Here is a 22,495-nt window from a genome sequence, read left to right as displayed (position 1 = left end):
GCATACATTGTACTCACTCGACATTTTTACTCCACGCCGGCGGGTTGCTCATTGTCATGAAAACGCAATTGGACAGAATAGTGATCATGATGAACATGCTGAATAATTTAAGGCACCATGTTAAGGAAAAAAGTGACATTAGCCAGGCGAGCATATTGAAATGAATTGCGTCGTTAGGATATGAATGTATAAGGATTTTGATGGCTCCTCTTCTCACTATGCTAAACGGGCTAAGAAGGTAGCACGCCGGCTCTGCGTTGAACCTGTAAATCGTGTTGCCTTTGCTGATCACGATGAATGTCTGAAAAACATAAATGAGACATTTTTTAAGATAGTGAGACACTCAACAATATAGTTGAAAAGCTCTGTCTACGTTCCAATACGATACCATTTGTAATCGAGGTTCACGATAACGATGATCTCACACTATGACTATCAGTGTTGTAGGTAACGTCGTTATAAATAACGCCGTTACATAACGGCGTTATTTTTTCAGTAACGGGGAAATCTAATTACTTTTTCCGCCGTTACAACGCCGTTATCGTTACTGACGGTCAAAAGCAGTGCGTTACTTACTCTGATTAAATTGAAGAAACTACCAGCCGTGTCGAGTCGACTCTGCTCTGTTGATTTGTCATCCAAGACTTGGGGTGCGTTCAGGTTCGAGAATAGCGCACGAACTTCTGACTCCAAGCTGTTTGTCCCTGCTCATTCAATTAGACAATGCTTTCCAAAGTTTGGTAACGTTTCTGTGTTTGCTACACCTGATGCTAGCCTCGTTCCCATCTCCCACTGTCAGCCAGCAATAATTCTGCTTCCATCTTGAGGACGGCAGGTGCTTTGAAGGTGACGTGAATTGTCGGGAAACGAGCCTACCTAAATGCAGCCCCTCGAGAGATGCGATGGAAGTGATTGTGATTGGCTGAGGGTTAGAGTCATGTGTCGTGGTAGGCCAATCGGAGCCGGTGATTTCACAAGCAAACCGGAACAGCGCGTGCGGCAAACACACATACGCAAAACAGATGCACAGGGTCGGGATGGCAGAGCATTCAGAAGAAAAATTGTCCTTTAAGAGGTGGAGATATAGACACTAAGGAAAGAACCTACATGTAATGTGTAATTTATGCCCCGGGGTAAAGCTTTTGTCGACATCTGTGGTAAGCAATTCAAATCTGCTGGAGCACCTAACAAGTTAACTACCTGTCTGTTCTTCTCTATTCCACTGACTCGAATACTGCTCAGAAAATTTCAAATTCTTTGACATACAACAAGTTCTTTTTAAAGTAACAGAAAGAGTTACTTTCCCTGGTAACTAGTTACTTTTACTACAGAGTAATTCAGTTACTAACTCAGTTACTTTTTGGAAGAAGTAGTGAGTAATGTAACTGATTACTTTTTTAAAGTAATGTGCCTAACACTAATGACTATACAACAACTATCATCTTCATTGCTTGGTTTGCTAGCTTTTGCCCACATATTAAGCTGAGTGGACTTGACTAGCCTGAGAGTCACCTGCAGCAACAAACCCATATTTTAGCTGAGATTCTTGGTATTATCTGTTAAAAGGGGTTTTCGTTTTCTTCGAGGTTGTAGGCTCCTCTTCTGGCTCGTCAGGTGTCCCCCCCCCCCCCCCCCCAAAAAAAAACCTGTCTAAAGACATCTGTTTTTAAGTCATTCTTGCTAGCGTGTGGGCTTAATATTTCCAGAAACAAACCTAACGTCATAACATATTGAGATACAAAGTATCAGGATATATCACCAAGTCAATATATCCTCTCAGCACTATTCTACAATATTACTAACTTAAACAGTTCTACTGACCTTCTGACCCTTGTAGAAGGGGTCCAAATCCTCCAGTGGAGTGTTGATCATCCCTTCCGGAGGATCTCCGTAAATCCATGGTAGATTCTTGCCCGCTTCCAGGTCAGCGTTAGCGACCGTCACCTCCTCTTCTTCTTCCTCGGCCTCATCGTGCCCTTCTATACGGGCTGCCTTCTTTCGCCTTTCCGCTTGGAGCCTCTCGATCTCCGCCAGCGATTGCCGGGTAAAGAGGCGGAACGCATCGGCGCCAGGGGGAGGGAGCAGGGCTGCCATCTTGGCATTGCGAAGGGCTACCACCACAGAGGGGTCACCCTAAGAGGAGCTGCAGGGCGGGAGAGAGAATGAGTTATCAATTGCACCACTTTTACTGTTAGTTTCTTGATGGTTTGCTGTTGTTTGTCACAACAGGAGTCATAAAAGTTCCCAAATGAAGCTCATTTTAGCAACACAGACAACTAATTCGACTTTCTTCATAGAGCTTTGGACTAATTATCCTGACGAATAAACAATCGCCCACCCACACACACACATAAGTGGAGAGAGAGTGATAACACAGTGAGGATGCATTCCCACATGTGAGAAGGATTCAGTGGCTGCCCAGCTGCTAGCGGTTGTCAAGATAAGGCGTCGTGTTACAGAAGCCGATCAACGTCTCACATCGCCAACTCGTCCTGCCTGGTCGACGACCAAGCACTTTGCACAGACGGCGCGGGCGGGGGTCTAAACACAACTGAGCTTCCGCCTTCGCACCCTTGAGTGCACTTTGTGAGCCATGTGTCTACAAGACACTTGATCGTTCCCCAGTCATGATGACCTCCATCAGGCGGACGTTTCTCTCTCATTGAAAGCTCGAGAGTCAATCCCATGCATTGCCGGGGATAAAACAAAAGCCATTCTCAGTGCGAAACTTTAATATTTTATGCGTGGCCTTGATATAACTTTGAGGTTCTGCCATCTACAGCATACAGTGGGGCAAATAAGTATTTAGTCAACCACCAATTGTGCAAGTTCTCCTACTTGAAAAGATTAGAGAGGCCTGTAATTGTCAACATGGGTAAACCTCAACCATGACAGACAGAATGTGGGAAAAAAACAGAAAATTACATTGTTTGACTTTTAAAGAAATTATTTCCAAATTAGAGTGGAAAATAAGTATTTGGTCACCTACAAACAAGCAAGATTTTTGGCTGTCAAAGAGGTCTAACTTCTTCTAACGAGGTCTAACGAGGCGCCACTCGTTACCTGTATTAATGGCACCTGTTTTAACTCATTATCGGTATAAAAGACACCTGTCCAGTGTCAGTCACACTCCAAACTTCACTATGGCCAAGACCAAAGAGCTGTCGAAGGACACCAGAGTCAAAATTGTAGACCTGCATCTGGCTGGGAAGACTGAATCTGCAATAGGTAAAATGCTTGGGGTAAAGAAATCAACCATGGGAGCAATTTTTAGAAAATGGAAGACATACATGACCACTGATAATTTCTCTCGATCTGGGGCTCCATGCAAGATCTCACCCCATGGCGTCAAAATGATAACAAGAACGGTGAGAAAAAATCCCAGAACCTCACGGGGGGACCTAGTGAATGACCTACAGAGAGCTGGGACCACAGTAACAAATGCTACTATCAGTAACACAATGTGCCGCCAGGGACTCAAATCCTGCACTGTCAGACGTATCCCCCTGCTGAAGCCAGTACACGTCCAGGCCCCTCTGCGGTTCGCTAGAGAGCATTTGGATGATCCAGTAGAGGACTGGTAGAATGTATTATGGTCAGATGAAACCAAAATAGAACTTTTTGGTAGAAACACAGATTCTCGTGTTTGGAGGAGAAAGAATACGGAATTGCATCCAAAGAACACCATGCCCACTGTGAACCCTGGGGGTGGAAACATCATGCTTTGGGGCTGTTTTTCTGCAAAGGGACCAGGACGACTGATCTGTGTAAAGAAATTAAAGAATGAATGGGGCCATGTATCGAGAGATTTTGAGTGAAAATCGCCTTCCATCAGCAAGGGCATTGAAGATGAGACGTGGCTGGGTCTTTCAGCATGACAATAATCCCAAACACACAGCCAGGGCAACAAAGGAGTGGCTTCGTAAGAAGCACTTCAAGGTCCTGGAGTGGCCTAGCCAGTCTCCAGATCTCAGCCCCATAAAAAAATCTGTGGAGGGAGTTCAAAGTCCGCGTTGCCCAACGACAGCCCCAAAACATCACTGCTGCGAGAGGAGATCTGCATGGAGGAATGGACCAAAATACCAGCAACAGTGTGTGAAAAGCTTGTGAAGAGTTACAGAAAACGTTTGGCCTCCGTTATTGCCAACAAAGGGTGCATAACAAAGTATTGAGATGAACTTTTGGTATTGACCAAATAATTATTTTCCACCATTATTTGCAAATAAATTCTTTAAAAATCAAACAATGTGATTATCTGGGGGGTTTTCCCCACATTGTCTCTCATGGTTGAGGTCTACCCATGTGGACAATTACAGGCCTCTCTAATATTTTCAAGTGGGAGAACTTGCACAATTAGTGGTTGAATAAGTACTTATTTGCCCCACTGTAACACTCAGAACACTCTTAAATCATATTTCCACATTGAAATGAATGGGAATGCTAGTAATGACATAACAAAGTATTGACATGAACTTTTGGTATTGACCAAATACTTATTTTCCACCATGATTTGCAAATAAATTCTTTAAAAATCAAACAATGTGATTTTCTGGGGTTTTTTCCCACATTGTCTCTCATGGTTGAGGTTTACCCATGTGGACAATTACAGGCCTCTCTAAGATTTTCAAGTGGGAGAACTTGCACAATTAGTGGTTGAATAAATACTTATTTGCCCCACTGTAACACTCAGAACACTCTTAAATCATCTTTCCACATTGAAATGAATGGGAATGCTAGTAATGACATTGACGCACTCACCTAACTCATTTGCCCCCAAAAACGTATAAATACGTTCCACTTTTAATTGTTTCAGTGTCCCAAAGATATATTTATACGTCTTTTACGTTTTTTTCACAAGAAACATCTCTAGGTTCTGATGCAACTTGGCTCTAAAGCACAATGCTGAAAATCCATTTTAAAGCAATAAAACAGACCACTGGAGGGCAGTAGCGCATTTGTTAAGACCCGCAACCCGATTCAACGGAATGAACGACCGTACCGCACGGCCGGGGTGCCGGCGTAAGACGACCAAATAAACAACCAGGAGGCGGACGACATTGCAGAACGACCGGACGATGCCGTTGAGTCCGTGCTGCTCGCCGAGCAGAGCCCGCACCGCTGTGCTCGGCCGCTCGCGTCCCCCCCTACCCTTCAATTTCTATAACTTGTACTAACATTTATCTTTTCAGAACTACAAGTCTTTCTATCCATGGATCGCTTTAACAGAGTGTTAATCATGTTAATGCCATCTTGTTGATTTATTGTTATAATAAACAAATACAGTACTTATGTACCATATTTGAATGTATATATCCATCTTGTGTCTTATCTTTCCATTCCAACAATAATTTACAGAAAAATATGGCATATTTTATAGATGTTTTGAATTTGAGTAAAACGATGTTAATTTTGGTTGTTTACCTGCAATTAAATCACTTTCATTATCAGTGATAAAGAAAAACAAGATCAGACATTGAAATGTGAACATTTCTTAATAAAGAACTGAATATTTAATGGAGGGTCCTAATTTTTTCACATGATTGTATACATGTACAAATCATTGTTTTCGTTCATATATACTGTATATCATAATTATTACATTTGCAGTGCTTTAAAACCATTTATAAAACTACCCATATTTACAATTATAGTATAAATTATTCCTTGGAAAAACATGTATTGTGTGTCTCTTTCCAATGCAGTTAAATCTGAATAAATACACTGAACACAGCCCCCCCACCCCCCAAAAAAAATATTTTTTAAAATGTCAATATGCTCCACCGCTACTTCGCTGATTTTTTATTTTCGCAGGGGTAAGGAGTGGTGGGGCGGTCCCCATAAACCGCGAAAAATAAGGGATCGCTGTACTTTTGTCAAATGAAGCTCTATTCGTGTGTCAGATTGTTTAGTTTGGTAAAACAGTGAATAGGTGGGTATTTTAACAGATTCCAAACGTTGAATATGACACATACTGTACATTAGGAGGGTGATAATAAATCGATATACAGTACAGTGGTTCCTCTTCTTACGAAATTAATTGGTTCTGGAAGTGTTTTCGTAACTTGAAAATTCTGTGAGTAGAGACACGTTTTCCATGAAAATGCCTTCATCAGTTCCAAGCCCCCCAAAATCTTTTATAATGCATCAAAACATGAAACAAATACAGTATATGTTAGATTATTGCACAGTAAACTTAAGAGTTGTGCATAGTGTAAAAAAACAAGAATAGAGTCAAGAACAAAAGTTAATACACTCATGTAAAGCTGTCGGAACACAAGGGGCGAGCGAATAAAGAGGATGCTGTGATACACACATACACATACAGTAGAGGTCCCACTTAGCCAACTGGATGCCAGGAAGATGCTAGGCAATAGCCAATGGCAGAGCAGCTATAAGTATGTTATATTCATATACCTGGGAGCTGCAAGTACCATACAATTAGGGTTGGGCGATATGGGAAAAAATATATATCCGGTATTCCCAAGACAATATCACGGTTTTGATATTATCACGATATTTTTAAAACGCTATTTTCGACTAGGCAGCTGGTAGCGAGGATCTAAAACTTTAATCATTTTCGCAAAACCGACTCCATCAACTGTTTGAATAGGACACATATCTTTTGCCAGATAAAAGGGTATTGCGTCAGTAATGTCATTCCATCGTTTACCACTTTTCTCGTAGGGAGTGCATTTTAGGAAAGCATCTGAAAGTTTTTGTTGCTTTTAACCTGTAGCGGAGGTTGGCTTTTTAGCTTTGGCAGTTTGGCTCTCAGTATATTGCTTTGGATGTTTTCGATTCAAATGGTGGAATAAGTTTGATGTGTTGCCGTCACGTGTTCCTTGCAAATCTTGCAAATTATGTTTTTTTGATCTATATCGTCCAGTCTGAAGCCAAACCAGTTCCAAACAATCGATGTGGAGTTTTTCTTAGTGGTTAACTCTTCTGCCTCGCTAAGCTCGTTCTCTGCTGCGTCCGCCATGACGCACACCTCCTTTGTGAAAGTGGTAACAGTGGGCGTGTGCTACCGGGCGGCGTCACTCACTTTCCAGTCTATTGATTGGCCTAGACTAGAGAGCCTGACGAGGAAGTGTAAAAAGGGAGAAAGGGAGACTAATGATGTGAGTGGGTTTGAAATAAAAGTTAATAAACCGCGATATAACGATGTCCTAAAAAATACGTACCTTCAGCACTTAAGATCGTGAGACGGTTTTATATCGTCATATCGCCCATGTATACATACAATTCTGTATTTTTGCCTTTTCGTATCCTGAAATTTCTTTCAGAACAAGAGGCAATATTTTCCAGTTGAGGCGTGTCTTCACCTGAAAATTCTGTATGTAGAGACGTTCGTAAGTAGAGCTACCACTGTCGTGATATATCGCAAATTTACGTTTATTTGACTTCTACTAAATTCAAACACTGAAAATAAACACTGCGCATCCAACTATATTTTGTTTGACTTTTATTTTGACTCGCATTGAAGTGCGTATTGCTTCTTCGTGAACCCGATTGAAATACTCAGCTCAACGCAACTCCTACAGTCATCCTAAGAAGAGCGCAGTAACGTTAGATTTCTGCTGTCCTACCGCGACAGTATATATAACACTTCCCCTGAAAGTAAAAGCCAAGCCACCTTTGACATTCTGGCAGGGGATACGGATGCGGTAACGTGGACACCACTGAGTCACACCTCGGAATGTCGACACTCCTTTCGCAAGAGCCACTGTTTGTGTTCCAAAATAGTGTTTTATATTTCATACGGTTGCGATTTGTTGTTGAAGCTGTGTACAACTTCGGATTCTAATGGAGAATTATGCCGTATATGTCACATTAATACAGTACAGTATAATGTTATAACATTTTCTTCCCCTGTTCTCACGGGGTCAAATCACGCCTCTGTGCTGTGCCGGCATTAGCGCCTTGTCAAACACCAATTAAGCTTGTATTACTAACCCTATAGGGAGCAACTGAGTTTCTTAACCCTCAGCACCCAACTAATTCCTAGCTTTGCACCTACAAACCGCAGCTTGTGCATTACATGGTCAAGATTGGCCACATGGGCCCTCTGGGTCTGATGTCTCTGGAAATATCTGCACGTATCGTACCGCTGCTGCCGAGAAGCCAGCTGCTTGCGCGACCGGGCATACCCAGGCGAGCTGTAAAGACCAGAGCTAAGCCGAGCCGCGGGCTACTGAGGCCCCGCAGACATATGGGCCAGCCTTGTGATTTAATGACAGTGACGAAAGCACAGGACCCACAGCTGTGTCTGCATTCTTGCCATACCACCTAAGTGGTGTTTCCTAAAAAGAAGACAACCCAATGATGTTGCACTCTCAAAAGTCAAACCTGTTGACATTTATGCATTTCGCCAATGTGAATAAAAGCACGATGAGAAATAAAGGTAACTAACTACCGTTTTGGCCCGAATAAGAGACGGTGTTTTTTGCATTGAAATAAGACTGAAAAAGTGGGGGTCGTCTTATATTCGCGGTCTAGACATCATACCCATTCACGACGCTAGATGGTGCCAAATATCATTGAAGCGATGTTCTGTCATAACAGATCTCAGCTACTCTCCCCAATCACGACGCTAGATGGCGCCAGATATCATTGAAGGAAATGCTGAACTTGAGGAGTAATGTTCTGTAATGAGAGATCTCAGCTACTCTTAAGTTTAACCAGTTTGCATTATTTTATTGCAATGTTTTTCCTTATTCAGATTTGTTACAGTTACAGTTAGACCTCACTTTGATGGTTAATGCAGTTATTGTAATTTTATTGTTTTATCAAAATAGATTGGTTTATTTACATTTAAAAAAAAACAGAAGCCATTCATTTACGAATGTGATTGCACTTTAGTTTACATATTTAAATGTTCAGATATTAAGATTTGAATGAGGCAAAATAACATGCTTTTTCTCTCAAATATATTGTTATAATCATTTGTTTCAGATGTACTGTAATTATTTTCTGTATAAAAATTAATTTGGTGTTCAAAAAGTTTTTTTTTTCAAACTTGAGTCTTGAAAAAGAGGGGGTCATCTTATAATCAGGGCCGTCTCATATTCGGGCCAATACAGTAATATTGAAGATTTATACGATAGTTCTCACTGGTCAAGCTATTGCAGAAGACCATACTCTGTTGGTGTTGCAGTTTCCATAATTGACACAAACTACTATTGGTGTATCATAGTCCTAAAAATTGATACTGCACTTTCCTAAAAGGAAAACAAAATGCAGAGGTTGCACTTTCTTAAAAGGAATATTGTACAGGATGTGGTTCCATTTATCAAAAAAGAAAATCAATTGCCACGTTTACATGGAGCCAAATATTCCAATTACAATCGGAATATTTGTTCAAACCGAATAAATGTGTTCCATATAAACACCTCATTCGGAATGAACAGGCCCAAACCGAATGGAATTTCATTCCGATTCACAGGGGTGGAATATTCCTTTTCCCAAACCGATTAGAAGTAAAATTATATCATGTAAACAGGGAAGCGGAATTGTGTCTGGTTGCGTTCTTTCTGCACATGCTCCATACTGACGTGGTGACGTCACTTGGTGACGTAAGTAACGTCACTTGCAACATGGCTTCCAAGCACAGCGCATCTAATTGGAGTCCGGCGGAAAGATTGTATTTAATTCAAACTTTAAAAGAATTGAATATAATTGCTCGCTTAGACGGGCGTAAAACGAGGAACAGTGAACTATTTAAAAAAGTTCACGAGAGGTTACACGAAGCCGGAATAGACCGGAGCGTTGACCAGATTAGAAATCGGTGGAAAACGCTGCCAACCGGCTACTACAAGGCAAAAGAGCAAAACAGCAGAAGCGGATACAACCCCACAAACACAACAAGTGGGTTAAAGTTAAAACAGCAGCACTCTGACGATCGATCTCCATGTTTTGCAACGTGACGCTTTGTTTTGATTAATCTGCGCATGTCAGACGGCAGTTGTCAAACGTCCTTTCGGAATAAAGGCAGACACATGTAAACGCTGGATCGGAATAGATGAAGTGACATGTAAACAGCTGATCTGAAATTTCCATTCGGAATGATTTGAATCGGTATGAATAAAAGTCAGCATGTAAACGTGGCTAGTGACTGTGTGCTGGATTTGCTTTAAAGGAAGAAAAATAAATAATCAATAGTTTATCGCTCAAAATTGAAAAAAAGAGCTAAAATATTGATGTTGCCCTAAAAAAACAAAACAAAACAAAAAAAACATAGATTCGGCTCTATAATGACGTAACTCATTTCAGATAGTACTAAGTGCAAATGCTGTACAATATGACTTTTCAAGATCTGGATTCCGCTGGTTGCCGATCCCAAGATGGCTGCCAACTGCGCACACCACCGTAGAAAAAATGAGCACTTGTCAGTTGTCTCCCTTCCCAAGATCATGACAGACGCCCAATTGAGTGGCGTTCAGTCATCCTTCGCCACTGAATTCCTATGAGTTTATCACTAGTAGACATCCAATCCAAGAGTGTGGCAAATAATGCAGCCTCCCACTCCAGATGGATTGGACGTCTAGTGCAGTCAATGGCAGCCAATGAGTTAAAAAAAATAAAATGTGTTCTTCCTCTGGCCAAAATGCACCCTCCACCAATTCAAGTTCATCACTAGTAGATATCTAGCGCCATCAATGGTGGACAATGAGATAAGACCATGCCAATATCGCATTTACTTGGCAGTAAAGTGAGTACGCAGTAGAGATAGACCGATTATCGGCACCGATATTTGGAAATTTGACCCTTTTCGGTATCTGCCTTTTTTTTTAATCCGACCGGCCGATAGACAAGCTTCCTGAGCGAAATATAGGCGGCGACATCTTGAAAAATTTCTGCTTCGAACTTCCGTTTTTGAAAAAACTTAACGAGATGCGGTTGAAGGCAGCAGTGTGTTGTCTGAGTTAAAACAGCTAAATCAAGCCAGAGAAACCCACGGAATCTCCAAAAGTGGATTCAGCACAACGTAGATGAGACGTAGATGAGATTGAATGATTGTTCTAATCACTTCGTTGATCATTCGTGGACAAAATTATTGCAATCTGTCAGCCTGTGTTGACGTGAGGTGTAGATTGATACGCAGGCCACTTGAGGGACCAAAATAAGGTGAAATTACATATTATATTGCATTTGCCCAAAGCAGAAGGGCTGACATGGATTTTGTTGTTACAAGGAATAGTATAAGGTATGTAGATATAAACAAAAGTACTACGTCATTATTTTTTTATTGCAGATATTGATCGCAATAAAACATTGGGACAACAGGATTCCATTTCTTGTTTTTTTTAAAATGATTGGTGCATGTGCAAAACAGGTCAATAAATCACAAATTATAAAATTATTAGAAATATAGCATACGACAATGTGATATCAGAAAGCCGAGCTCCGGAGCCTCGCCAAACTTTCACCCAAGGTTATGGCCTCCAGACGGGCTTTCTCCCGCTAATGTCAGTAATTGCAGTTCTAAAGGCATATCTTAAAGTTGCTGCAGTTAAAAAGCTATGGTTGGATCTCGGGATCGAGCTGACGGTCCGCCCGGAGGCGAGCCACCGTCTCCAGCCCCAGCCGCTCTGCTGCTCCCGGGTAGAACACATGTAGTCACGACATACAGTGGGGCAAATAAGTATTTAGTCAACCGCTAATTGTGCAAGTTCTCCCACTTGAAAATCTTAGAGAGGCCTGTAATCGTCAACATGGGTAAACCTCAACCATGAGAGACAGAATGTGGGGAAAAAAAACAGAAAATCACATTATCTGATTTTTAAAGAATTTATTTGCAAATCGTGGTGGAAAATAAGTATTTGGTCAATTCCAAAAGTTCATCTCAGTACTTTGTTATGTACCCTTTGTTGGCAATAACGGAGGCCAAACGTTTTCTGTAACTCTTCACAAGCTTTTCACACACTGTTGCTGGTATTTTGGCCCATTCCTCCATGCAGATCTCCACTAGAGCAGTGATGTTTTGGGGCTGTCATTAGGCAACACCGACTTTCAACTCCCTCCACAGATTTTCTATGGGGTTGAGATCTGGAGACTGGCTAGGCCACTCCAGGACCTTGAAATGCTTCTTACGAAGCCACTCCTTTGTTGCCCTGTCCGTGTGTTTGGAATCATTGTCATGCTTAAAGACCCATCCATGTCTCATCTTCAATGCCCTTGCTGATGGAAGGAGATTTTCACTCAAAATCTATCGATACATGGCCCTATTCATTCTTTCCTTTGCACAGATCAGTCTCCTGGTCCCTTTGCAGAAAAACAGCCCCAAAGCAGGATGTTTCCACCCCCATGCTTCACAGTGGGTATGGTGTTCTTCGGATGCAATTCAGTATTCTTTCTCCTCCAAACACGAAAACCTGTGTTTCGACCAAAAGTTCTATTTTGGTTTCATCTGACCATAACACATTCTCCTAGTCCTCTTCTGGATCATCCAAATGCTCTCTAGCGAACCGCAGACGGGCCTGGACGTGTACTGGCTTCAGCAGGGGGACACGTCTGGCAGTGCAGGATTTGAGTCCCTGGCGGCGCATTGTGTTACTGATAGTAGCCTTTGTTACTGTGGTCCCAGCTCTCTGTAGGTCATTCACTTGGTCACCCCGTGTGGTTCTGGGATTTTTGCTCACCGTTCTTGTTATCATTTTGAGGCCACGGGGTGAGATCTTGCATGGCGCTCCAGATCAAGGGAGATTATCAGTGGTCTTGTATGTCTTCCATTTTCTAATAATTGCTCCCACAGTTGATTTCTTTACACCAAGCATTTTACCTATTGCAGATTCAGTCTTCCCAGCCTGGTGCAGGTCTACAATTTTGTCTCTGGTGTCCTTCGACAGCGCTTTAGTCTTGGCTATAGTGGAGTTTGGAGTGTGACTGACTGAGTTGTGGACAGGTGTCTTTTATACCGATAATGAGTTAAAACAGGTGCCATTAATAAAGGTAACGAGTGGAGCCTCGTTAGACCTCGGTATACCTCGTTAGAAGAAGTTAGACCTCTTTGACAGCCAGAAATCTTGCTTGTTTGTGGGTGACCAAATACTTGTTTTCCACTCTAATTTGGAAATAAATTATTTAAAAATCAAACAATGTGATTTTCTGTTTTTTTTTCCCCACATTCTGTCTCTCATGGTTGAGGTTTACCCATGTTGACAATTACAGGCCTCTATAATCTTTTCAAGAAGGAGAACATGCACAATTGGTGGTTGACTAAATACTTATTTGCCCCACTGTATGTCCATCAACGTACAGTAAGTGTTGTTGCGAGGCACATCGTTTTCCGCCTGTAAACAAACAAACAAAAAGCTTGTAACACTTACATTCATGCTTTGATATAATTGTGCCATCTACACGTACTGATTAGCAACAAGCTAGCAACAGATGCAGTAGTTGTAGTAAATAATATTATTAATTACGATCAATATCTAAATGTCAATATCAAACACAAGAAGTCGTTTAATGCGCAAGATTTTAGCTTTAGTATTTTTTTGAGCACAGGACACATGAAAATGCAGGGATAGGAAGAACATACCTTCCATAACACAGCAGCAATACTGCTAGAAAAACACCCGTTCTTTGTGGTGGCACGAGCTTGGTTCCACATTTGCCTTCAGCAACATGTTGCCCTCCCCTGTCGTGATGATGGCAGATGGATGCCGTATTTCCAAATTGTCTTTTTCAAGGGATTTTGATGAGGAATGTTACTTCAGCTCCTCTGTTGTTTTGAATGGAGAAATTCTCAAACGGAAGTTGCTTGCAGACATGAGGTAAAGTGGAAGTACCTCGGAAACTTGTCTATATGAAAAAAAAAATCAACTGAAAAGTGGGTTATTTCGGCTCAGATGCAGCCGCGCCTATCTCTCCTGCCTGCTGTCTCCTACACTAGTATTCACCCCGTTCTCTGATTGGTTAAATAGTTATGGTAAATGGAATTACACTTGTATTGCATCATAGCACCTTTTTAAGGCCCTCAAGGCGCTTCATATCCTTATCTACCTACAGGTGACGCAGCACCAGGAGCAATGTGGTGTTTAATGTCTAGCTCAAAGATACTCAGAGGCGTCACGTCCCATTAAGCAAACCAGGCAATTGCCTAGGGCCCCCAGCCAGCAGGCGCCCCCAGAGGGCCAACAGATTTAGCACACGCAGCTTGACTGCAGTGTCGCAGCGACAAGTGCGACAGTGCCAGTGAAAGCCTTGTGTTTGAGTTCCCTGAAGGGGCCCCTTCACTCACACCCCCCTCCATCACGTGACGTGAGCGGCGATTTGGCTTTTTTTTTAATTGGCGTATATCCAAAATGAAGAGAAGTTATCCTTCTGGAAGCGACAAAAGGAAAAAAAAGCAGAAGAGGAGAAAAGGAAGCAAGATAGCAGTGAGTGGACTATGTTATTGTAGTTTTATGTCCTAATGTAGTAGAAGCCGGGCACTTTGAGTGTCCTAAAAAGTGCTGTATGAGACCGAGGCGTATTAGGGCTGTCAACTTTATCGCATTAACAGGCGGTAATTAATTTTTTAAATTAATCACGTTAAAATATTCAACTCATTTAACGCATGCGCGACCCCGATAAGTCTGTTTGCAGCAATGCACCGTTTTATGTATATTGAGCGCTAAGAGGCAGAGACAAGCGAGAGGAATGGACTCAGGCATTCATTGGGGCTGCGCTATTTATTGGCATAAGCTTTGGCATCTCTTCCACAACAGTTATAACTATTGTGGCAAGCGACGTGGGGTCGAATGACAGGAGAAAAATCTATTTCTTAACACCCTGTATTGAACACAACGCAGAGAAGATATACCATTTGCAGCCACCACTGACAGTCATGGTTGCCCAACTTCCCATCATGCATTTGGGCGGAACAGTTAAGTCGCTACAGTATCATTTACTGAAAGCACAACAAAAACAAAATTCCTATCTCTCAAAAAAAATAATGTCCACAAAAAGAAAAGCGCTCAATGCAAAGACAACTGGCATTCCCAATCAAAATAGCTATACAAAACAATACTAAGACTTTGGTGAAACTCTATTCAAACATTTCGTTTAGCTCAACAAATACACTAGATGGCAACATTTAGTCACAATATACAAACTATCAGAGGTCTCGTACGTTGTGAAGGCAACACTCAAATAAACGTAAGGAACAGTACAATGAACCCGGAAACTACAGCGTCAGTCGAGGGGCAAAATGCACTAGAAAAACTTGGCTAGATCGCTAATTAATTCAAAACTCGCCCTTGACACCTTGTGGTGTATTTCAATCACTACCTTCCACAATGGCGAGCTATTAGTTGTTTTTTTTTTATTTTTGATTTTTTGATAAAATTTTACAAATTTTATTAAAACGAAAACATACAGAGGGGTTTTAATATAAAAATATAAGTTGTACTCACATTTATCATTTAAGAATTACAAATCTTTCTATCCGTGGATCTCTTTTCACAGAAGAATATTAATAATGTTAATGCCATCTTGTGGATTTATTGTTATAATAAACAAATACAGTACTTGTGTACAGTATGTTGAATGTATATATCCGTCTTATCTTTCCATTCCAACTATAATTTACAGAAAAATATGGCATATTTGAGAGATGGTTTGAATTGCGATTAATTACGATTAATTTTTAAGCCGTGATTAAGTCGATTAGAAATTTTAATCATTTGATAGCCCTAGTTATTATACTTTTATTAAATATACTATTGCTCCAAGTCCAACTTTCCCCCTTACTTGCACACGCTCGAATGGCCCCACAACCTCTGGGTTGGGGAACAACTCCTCTACCACTGAACCACGCCACCCCCTATTATTAGCTATTATTTTCTATTTGTGTGAATAAATAAACATTCTTTAGACATTTCAATGAAGTTCAGTGTTTGCATTATTCAATTTTTTTACGCCAATTTTTACACTTTTACCGTACTGCAAATGAATATCAGCTCCAAAAATCGGTTATCAGCCCCTCTAACTACGAATAATCGGTCATTTTTAAAAAACGATCTTCAGTAGAGAGTAATTTAGTATTAAAAGCAATATTTTATATATTTTTACAAGACGTGGTATCAGTACAGATTACAACAACCGGCTGTGTGGTATCAGCATCGGTCGATACCACACAGCTAGGTATGGGAATCAAGAGCCATAAAATTGTGTCGTCGCAAGATAAGCTTTAACCTCACTTCACCTTTTTACTTCCCTGGGAAAACAGAGCGGCCGTGGCCAAGCGCACAGTCACATGGCCCTGCTTGGTGAAAGAAACCCAAAACCCATGCCTTGCTGTCCAAGAGTTCACCAAATATGTGAGGGCAGAAGCAGCAAACACACTTGGAAAGAGGAAGCTTTGGTAAAGAGAACAAACTAGAGCTGAACGATATTGTAAAAACTTACATTGTGACTTTTTGGGGGTTTGCGATATATTGCGATATATATATTGCAATATTAAAACCAGTAGTGTGACAAAATATCGAAATGGGGGATATATCGTGATACTTTCCATCCCAAAAGGTTATCAATACGCTCGTGAAAAGAATCAAATGTTTAAAAAATAAAATAAATAAATGAGGAACCAGCAAATTTCTACCAAAATCTTCCAACTACAGTGCTGGCCAAAAGTATTGGAACTCCTGCAATTCTGTCAGATAATGCTCAATTTGTCCCAGAAAATGACTGCAGTTACAAATGCTTTGGTAGTAATATCTTTTATATTTTGTGCAGGCCTGGAACAAATATATAAAAAACCTTTGGATGGAGAATCCTAAATTATACTATAGACTATACTATCAGTTGACAAGGCAGTTCCTAACAGGCATTGCGCTACGGCTTCCAGTAGTGGGCCGGGCCAAACAGAGCGTCGTGTCAGCTTTCACTGTGATACACTCAAACACACGCTGCGTTCTAACGCGGGATTTAGGTGGACACAGGGCGAAAGTTTTAGTGCATATAAGGAGTGCAGGAGTGTCTCAAGAGTGATTTGGTCGGGGATTCAGGGTAATTATTATATATAATAGCACCATGCATCATAAGCGGATTTTAAGGGGGGGGGGCAGCCCCCCCGTTGGCCAAAAAATGTCATTGCATGTAAGTGACTTTCCTATACATAAAAGTTGTAAAGCAATAAAACAGCAACAAAAATGAATGAAATGAACACAAAAAAAAAATTATAATGGGTCAAAATTATTTTTCAGATCATGTGACTAGCAACTTAGACTGTCATTTGCTTTGCATATAATTTAAAAAAAAAAATTAGGGGAGGGCAATTTTTTTTCAAATGATTATTTTCTTTGATTGAAAAAAAAAATATATATATATATATATATATATATATATTTTTTTTTTTTTTTTTGATTGAAGCAACTTTTTGGGGGATTAAATGATTTAGAAACAAATGTCCTACCCATAATATTGCCCAAACAAAAAAAAAAGGATTGCTTCAATCAAGGAAAACTTTTTTGATGAAAAATGAAGTGTTCAAATGCAAATTTTTCAATCTCAAATATTTTTTCGCATTCAAAAACTTTTTCCATGATTGAAATTTTTCTTTTTTTGATTGAAGTGATTTTTCTTTTTGAAAATATATATTTTTTGAAGAAACTTATTTTTTGATTGAATATTAAAGGAAAAAATGTCCTTGTCAAAATGTGGCCTAAACACAAATCAACATTACTTAAATCAAAAAAGTTGCTTCAATCAAAACAAACAAAAAAAAAAAAAAAAACCAAAGAAAAATAGCTTTTTTTTTTTTAGTTTAAAATTTATTTTTGTATTCAAACACATTTTTTTCGATTGAAGCGATCTTTTTTTGGTTGAAAAAATATATTTTGATTGAAGCAATTTTTTTTTTAATTGAAGCAACTTTTTTTTTTTTTTAAATAATAAAGACACAAATCTACCTCCATATGGCTCCGCCCAGGAGATACAATTTTTGACAGGGGTAACTACATTGGCACGACACCGGCGGGCATACTATATTCAATGGATGACGATCTTGGCGAAAAGTATTGCCTAAGCAGACTGATTTAGAATTCCCCTCAAGGATGATGGGAAACAAAAAACGCTCATTGTCAACTTATTATTATAAATATTTTATTGCTGACACTGCATTCCGGGGTCATCAGCATGTTGTGCCCCTCCTGCCCCAAAAGTCAAACTCTGCCTATGCCATGCATGCACTTTGAAACCTTGTGAATAGAGTAAAATGAATGGAAAAAATTAGCCTAACTTTAGCTTGAAATATTTACGTAAAATGAATGTTAACTGCCCGTTAAATTGCTTTTAACCAAGAATCTAGACTGTTTTGCGTTCATAACAATAGAAATTCCGGGATTTACGCATTTATTCAAAAGAATTTTCAACTTAAAAAGCTCTTTGTTTTGTGCTGGCCACCATCTTGGGTTTTGTATCCATATACAATAATGTAACTTTACATTCGAATGTTTAGGTTATTTCAGGCCAACTGCCCTTTTATTTATTTTTTTGTGATTGTATTTAGAAAAATGCTAAATTTGCTTTTGTAGAGTAAAATTATGATGATTCTACATGCTTTCCTCAAGTATTAAGTTTCTAATGTGAAAATTGAGGGATTTTTTTTTAGCTGTTGAAAACTTATGTCAAAATTGCACCAAAAAAAAAAAAAAAACTTCAATACACTATTTCAGGCAAAAACTTATATGTTAAATATTGCTATTGATCCTGAAAATATAGGTGATTATCTCTGCATTTGGTCATTTTTGTGCATCTAGCGTAAAATCTGAGCATTTTATCGCCATTTTAAGTTTTGGTATCCTTACAAAATAAATTATGAATGGGGATTTTATTAGGGAACAACTGATTTTTTTTATGCCGCTGCTCATGGAGACTCATATATGCCTTATGGAGGTATGGGTTTTAGGTCGCTCTAGTGGCTTTAGTTTTGAAAATATTTGAAGTTCAAGTTTTTGAAAATAGGCCCCCTACAGAGCGGCCCCGTACCCAGTTTCCCGTCAACTGATAGTAAAGTCTATGATTGAACCTTACAGATTTACCTGTATGCCAATTTTAAATTAATCAGCATTTCCTGTTAGGGTCCTTGTGATGTTGATGCTGGAGAAAAAGTGGGGTGGTTAACCGCACGAAATGATGCAAAGAAAGGACAGGATCATTATTTGCAGAAATGCAAGTTAACAGCTTGTCATATGGTACCACATAGCTGCTCAGTCACCTTAACCCCCCAAGAATAGCGAGAGTTAACCGCGTAGCGAGAAGGTCCACAATACGGGACATCCAGTTGAGGGACACATGCAAAACCACTACAGAGAATGCCCAAGTCTCCCCATTCCAAGTATGACCCCAAGCTCAATTACAGGTCAGTTTATTATTAGAACAAATGTGCGCTAACTATAACTTTAATTCAAGTCCAATAACTGCCACTGACACCCCAAACACCTCCAAAGTTCATATTTTGAAACTATGAAGCGCCTCATTAATGGAGATAAATGACCTTTTAAACTCATTCACCAAAAAAGTGAGTCTTTCCCTAAAATAGAGGTAGGCACTCCCACATAAACATCTAACTACTACTTTGAAAGCCATTAAACCTGCAGCTTGAAAAGAAATTGGAGTTAGGAAAGAGAGACGAGAACACACGTGAAAGGTAAGAGGTCAAAAAACCTGGCACTGTAGAGCAAATGATCCCGCAAAATCCAGTCTAGAGGACAAGAAGGAGAATAAATCCTGCCGTCGTTGTCGTTCCGAGCACTGAGAAGGCTCTTGTGCTCCCTGACAGCCCCAGTCAGCGGCGGCAGTACTGTAGTAATGTGTCTCTGTTGGGCACTTGCTGCTGACGCTGACGCACCACAGCATGCTGAAACTGGAGGAGCCGTGGAATATCCTCAAGGCCATGTTAGCATCAGTGTAGTGCTGCAACGATTAATCGATTTACTTGAATAATTTGATTTAAAAAAAAGCTTCGAATTAAATTTTGCTGCTTTGAGTATTCGTTTAATTACAGTAGTGCTGTAATGGCATGTTTTGAAAGAGTTTGCATTTATTTTTATTTATTTGGGTGGATAACCTGCCCCCTAGCGGCAACAGTTATTATAACATAACTCATTTTACACGGCTGAATCCAGCAACTCCCTGTTAAGACCAACATAAGTTTTTGTTTTAGCTAATGCTTTTAATGCATTCGTAGTTTAGTTTATAGGTGTATGTTGTCGTGTCTTTTTTTTTGTGTGTGTTGCACGGCTGAATCCAGCAGCTCCCTGTTAAGACCAATATAAGTTTTTGTTTGAGCTAATGTTTTTAATGCATTTGTAGTTTAGTTTATAGGTCTATTTTGTCGTGTTTTTTTTTTTTTTTTGTGGGAATACATGTTTGAACAATTTGTTTAGCGCAAAACAAGTTCGCATTTTATAGCATTTAAGCTAGTGGAGTTTTGCTATGCAATTTAGCCAATTCATCTTTTTTTGTACTTAGATCCTTATTTATTTTATTTTTTTAATACAATTTGAGGCTCAGCTCATGTATTTTAATTTTCTATGTTCCTAATCCACAACTAGTTCATTGATTAATCGACTACTAAAATAATCGATAGCTGCAGCCCTACATCAGTGACAGTCACATCTTCGAATATGTTTTCATGTCATGCCAATTTACGGATTATTTCTTTCCCACTAAGGCGACTCCAGCAACTATTAAAAAATAATTTTAAAAAAACTCGTCCTATCTGGTTTATCGATCAGCCAAGAGTCACAAAATCAAACCAAATATCAATGAAAATTAAGATAACGCGGTAATTCGACAAACTTTTGAGGTTTTTTTTGTATACTCGATGGTTGGTATCGAAACCAGAAGTCGTTAAAACCAAGTGCGCTTATTAAAAAAGTAAAATTAAAAAAGTAAACGGTTTACTCGAATAATTCGATTAGAAAAAAAGCTTGAAATTAAATTTAGCTGCTTTGAGTATTCGTTTAATTACAGTAGTGTTGTAATGGCTTGTTTTGAAAGAGTTTGCATTTATTTTTATTCATTTGGGTGATTACACTTCCCTCTAGCGGCAACAGTGAATATAACATAACTCATTTTACACGGCTGAACCCAGCAGCTCCCTGTTAAGACCAACATAAGTTTTTGTTTGAGCTAATGTTTTTAATGCATCCATAATTTAGTTTATAGGTCTATTTTGTCATGTTTTTTTGTGGGAATATGTGTTTGAACAATATTTTAAGAGCATTGTTTAAAAAAAAGTTAGCATTGTATAGCATTTAGGCTAGCGGACTTTTGCGATGCAAGTTAGCCAATTGTTCTTTTGTTGTACCTAGATTTATTTATTTATTTATTTTTGTACCATTTGAGGCTCGGCTCATGTATTTAATTTGTTTATGTCCTAATCCGATTACTCAATTATTCGAACTAACTAGTTCATAGATTAATCGACTACTAAAATAATCGATAGCTGCAGCCCTACATCAGTGACAGTCACATCTATAAATATGTTTTCATGTCACACCAATTTACCGATTTTTTTCTTTCCCACCTAGGCGACTCCAGCAACTATTTAAAAAATAAATAAATAAAACCTCTTCCTTTCTGGTTTATCGATCAGCCAAGAGTCACAAAATCAAACCAAATATTAATGAAAATAAAGATAACTCGGCAATTCTACAAACCTTTGAGGTTTTTTTTGATACTCGACAGTTAGTATCGAAACCGGAAGTTGTTAAACCCAGGTGCACTAATTAAAAAAGTAAAATTAGGAACTAAAAAATTATTTTTAACATAATACAAACATGTTTATAGTGACATAAGGAGTGATTTTAGCTACTTATTTTGCGTTATATACGTATGCGTTAAAAAAAAAAAACTTGTGCACAAGAACAATCATACACTAAATGAGTAAAAAATAATTGGAATTTTTTTTTTTTTTTTTTTTTTTTTTAAGTGTTAATTTTATTTGTTAACCCAACCTTATATTCTTTTCATAATCTGATGCTTTTGGTACGATTTTTGTAATAATCATTAAAATAGTCATTTCTGTAATCTTGAGTCGGAACTATTCGTCTGCGGACATTAAAGTAGGTGACTCAGTTACCATAGAAACACTAGCAAACATATCTGAAGGTTTAGTTGCGCTTGACAGCAGGTTTGTTTGTTTTTTTTTCTCTCCCATTTTCTTTGTTGACACTGTAGTAATTTCATTATTTAACAAATACTTGGATAACCCCCTTGTGATTAAAATCTTTAACAATGTTAATGCTGTCGAGTATTTTACTCTTTTAATTTGTTGCAGTTGCCCCGAATTAATGACGCCCGATCCATTTTTAGGTTCCGGGTGCAAATAAACGTTGTTTTGTAAGTGATGACGTCCCATTAAATAGACTGGGAACACCCACTCCCAGCGCATATTTTGTGTTAGTGTCATATAGGAATTTTAAATGCATTTAAATATCCCTATCAGGTTCAAAACATGGACTCCGAGTACGTCAAGACACATCTGGGTTCATGTCTGGCAGAG

General features: G+C 39.3%; 1 protein-coding gene across 1 annotated transcript in view; it reads right to left on the bottom strand.

Moving 5' to 3' along the window:
* scn4aa (sodium channel, voltage-gated, type IV, alpha, a) overlaps positions 1–22,495 on the bottom strand; it is an 84,465-nt gene that overhangs the window by 43,671 nt on the left and 18,299 nt on the right. The window contains exons 2-4 of the mRNA XM_057825782.1: positions 1,822–2,143; positions 183–301; positions 18–107 (exon numbers count right to left, since the gene is read on the bottom strand). Coding sequence (XP_057681765.1) covers positions 18–107; positions 183–301; positions 1,822–2,094 — 482 coding nt within the window. The 5' untranslated portion in view covers positions 2,095–2,143. The remainder of the gene's footprint in view (positions 1–17; positions 108–182; positions 302–1,821; positions 2,144–22,495) is intronic.

The sequence above is a fragment of the Corythoichthys intestinalis genome, chromosome 21, assembly GCF_030265065.1.
Source record: "Corythoichthys intestinalis isolate RoL2023-P3 chromosome 21, ASM3026506v1, whole genome shotgun sequence".
In the NCBI taxonomy this organism is placed as follows: domain Eukaryota; kingdom Metazoa; phylum Chordata; class Actinopteri; order Syngnathiformes; family Syngnathidae; genus Corythoichthys; species Corythoichthys intestinalis.
This window is presented reverse-complemented; position numbering and strand designations above follow the sequence as displayed.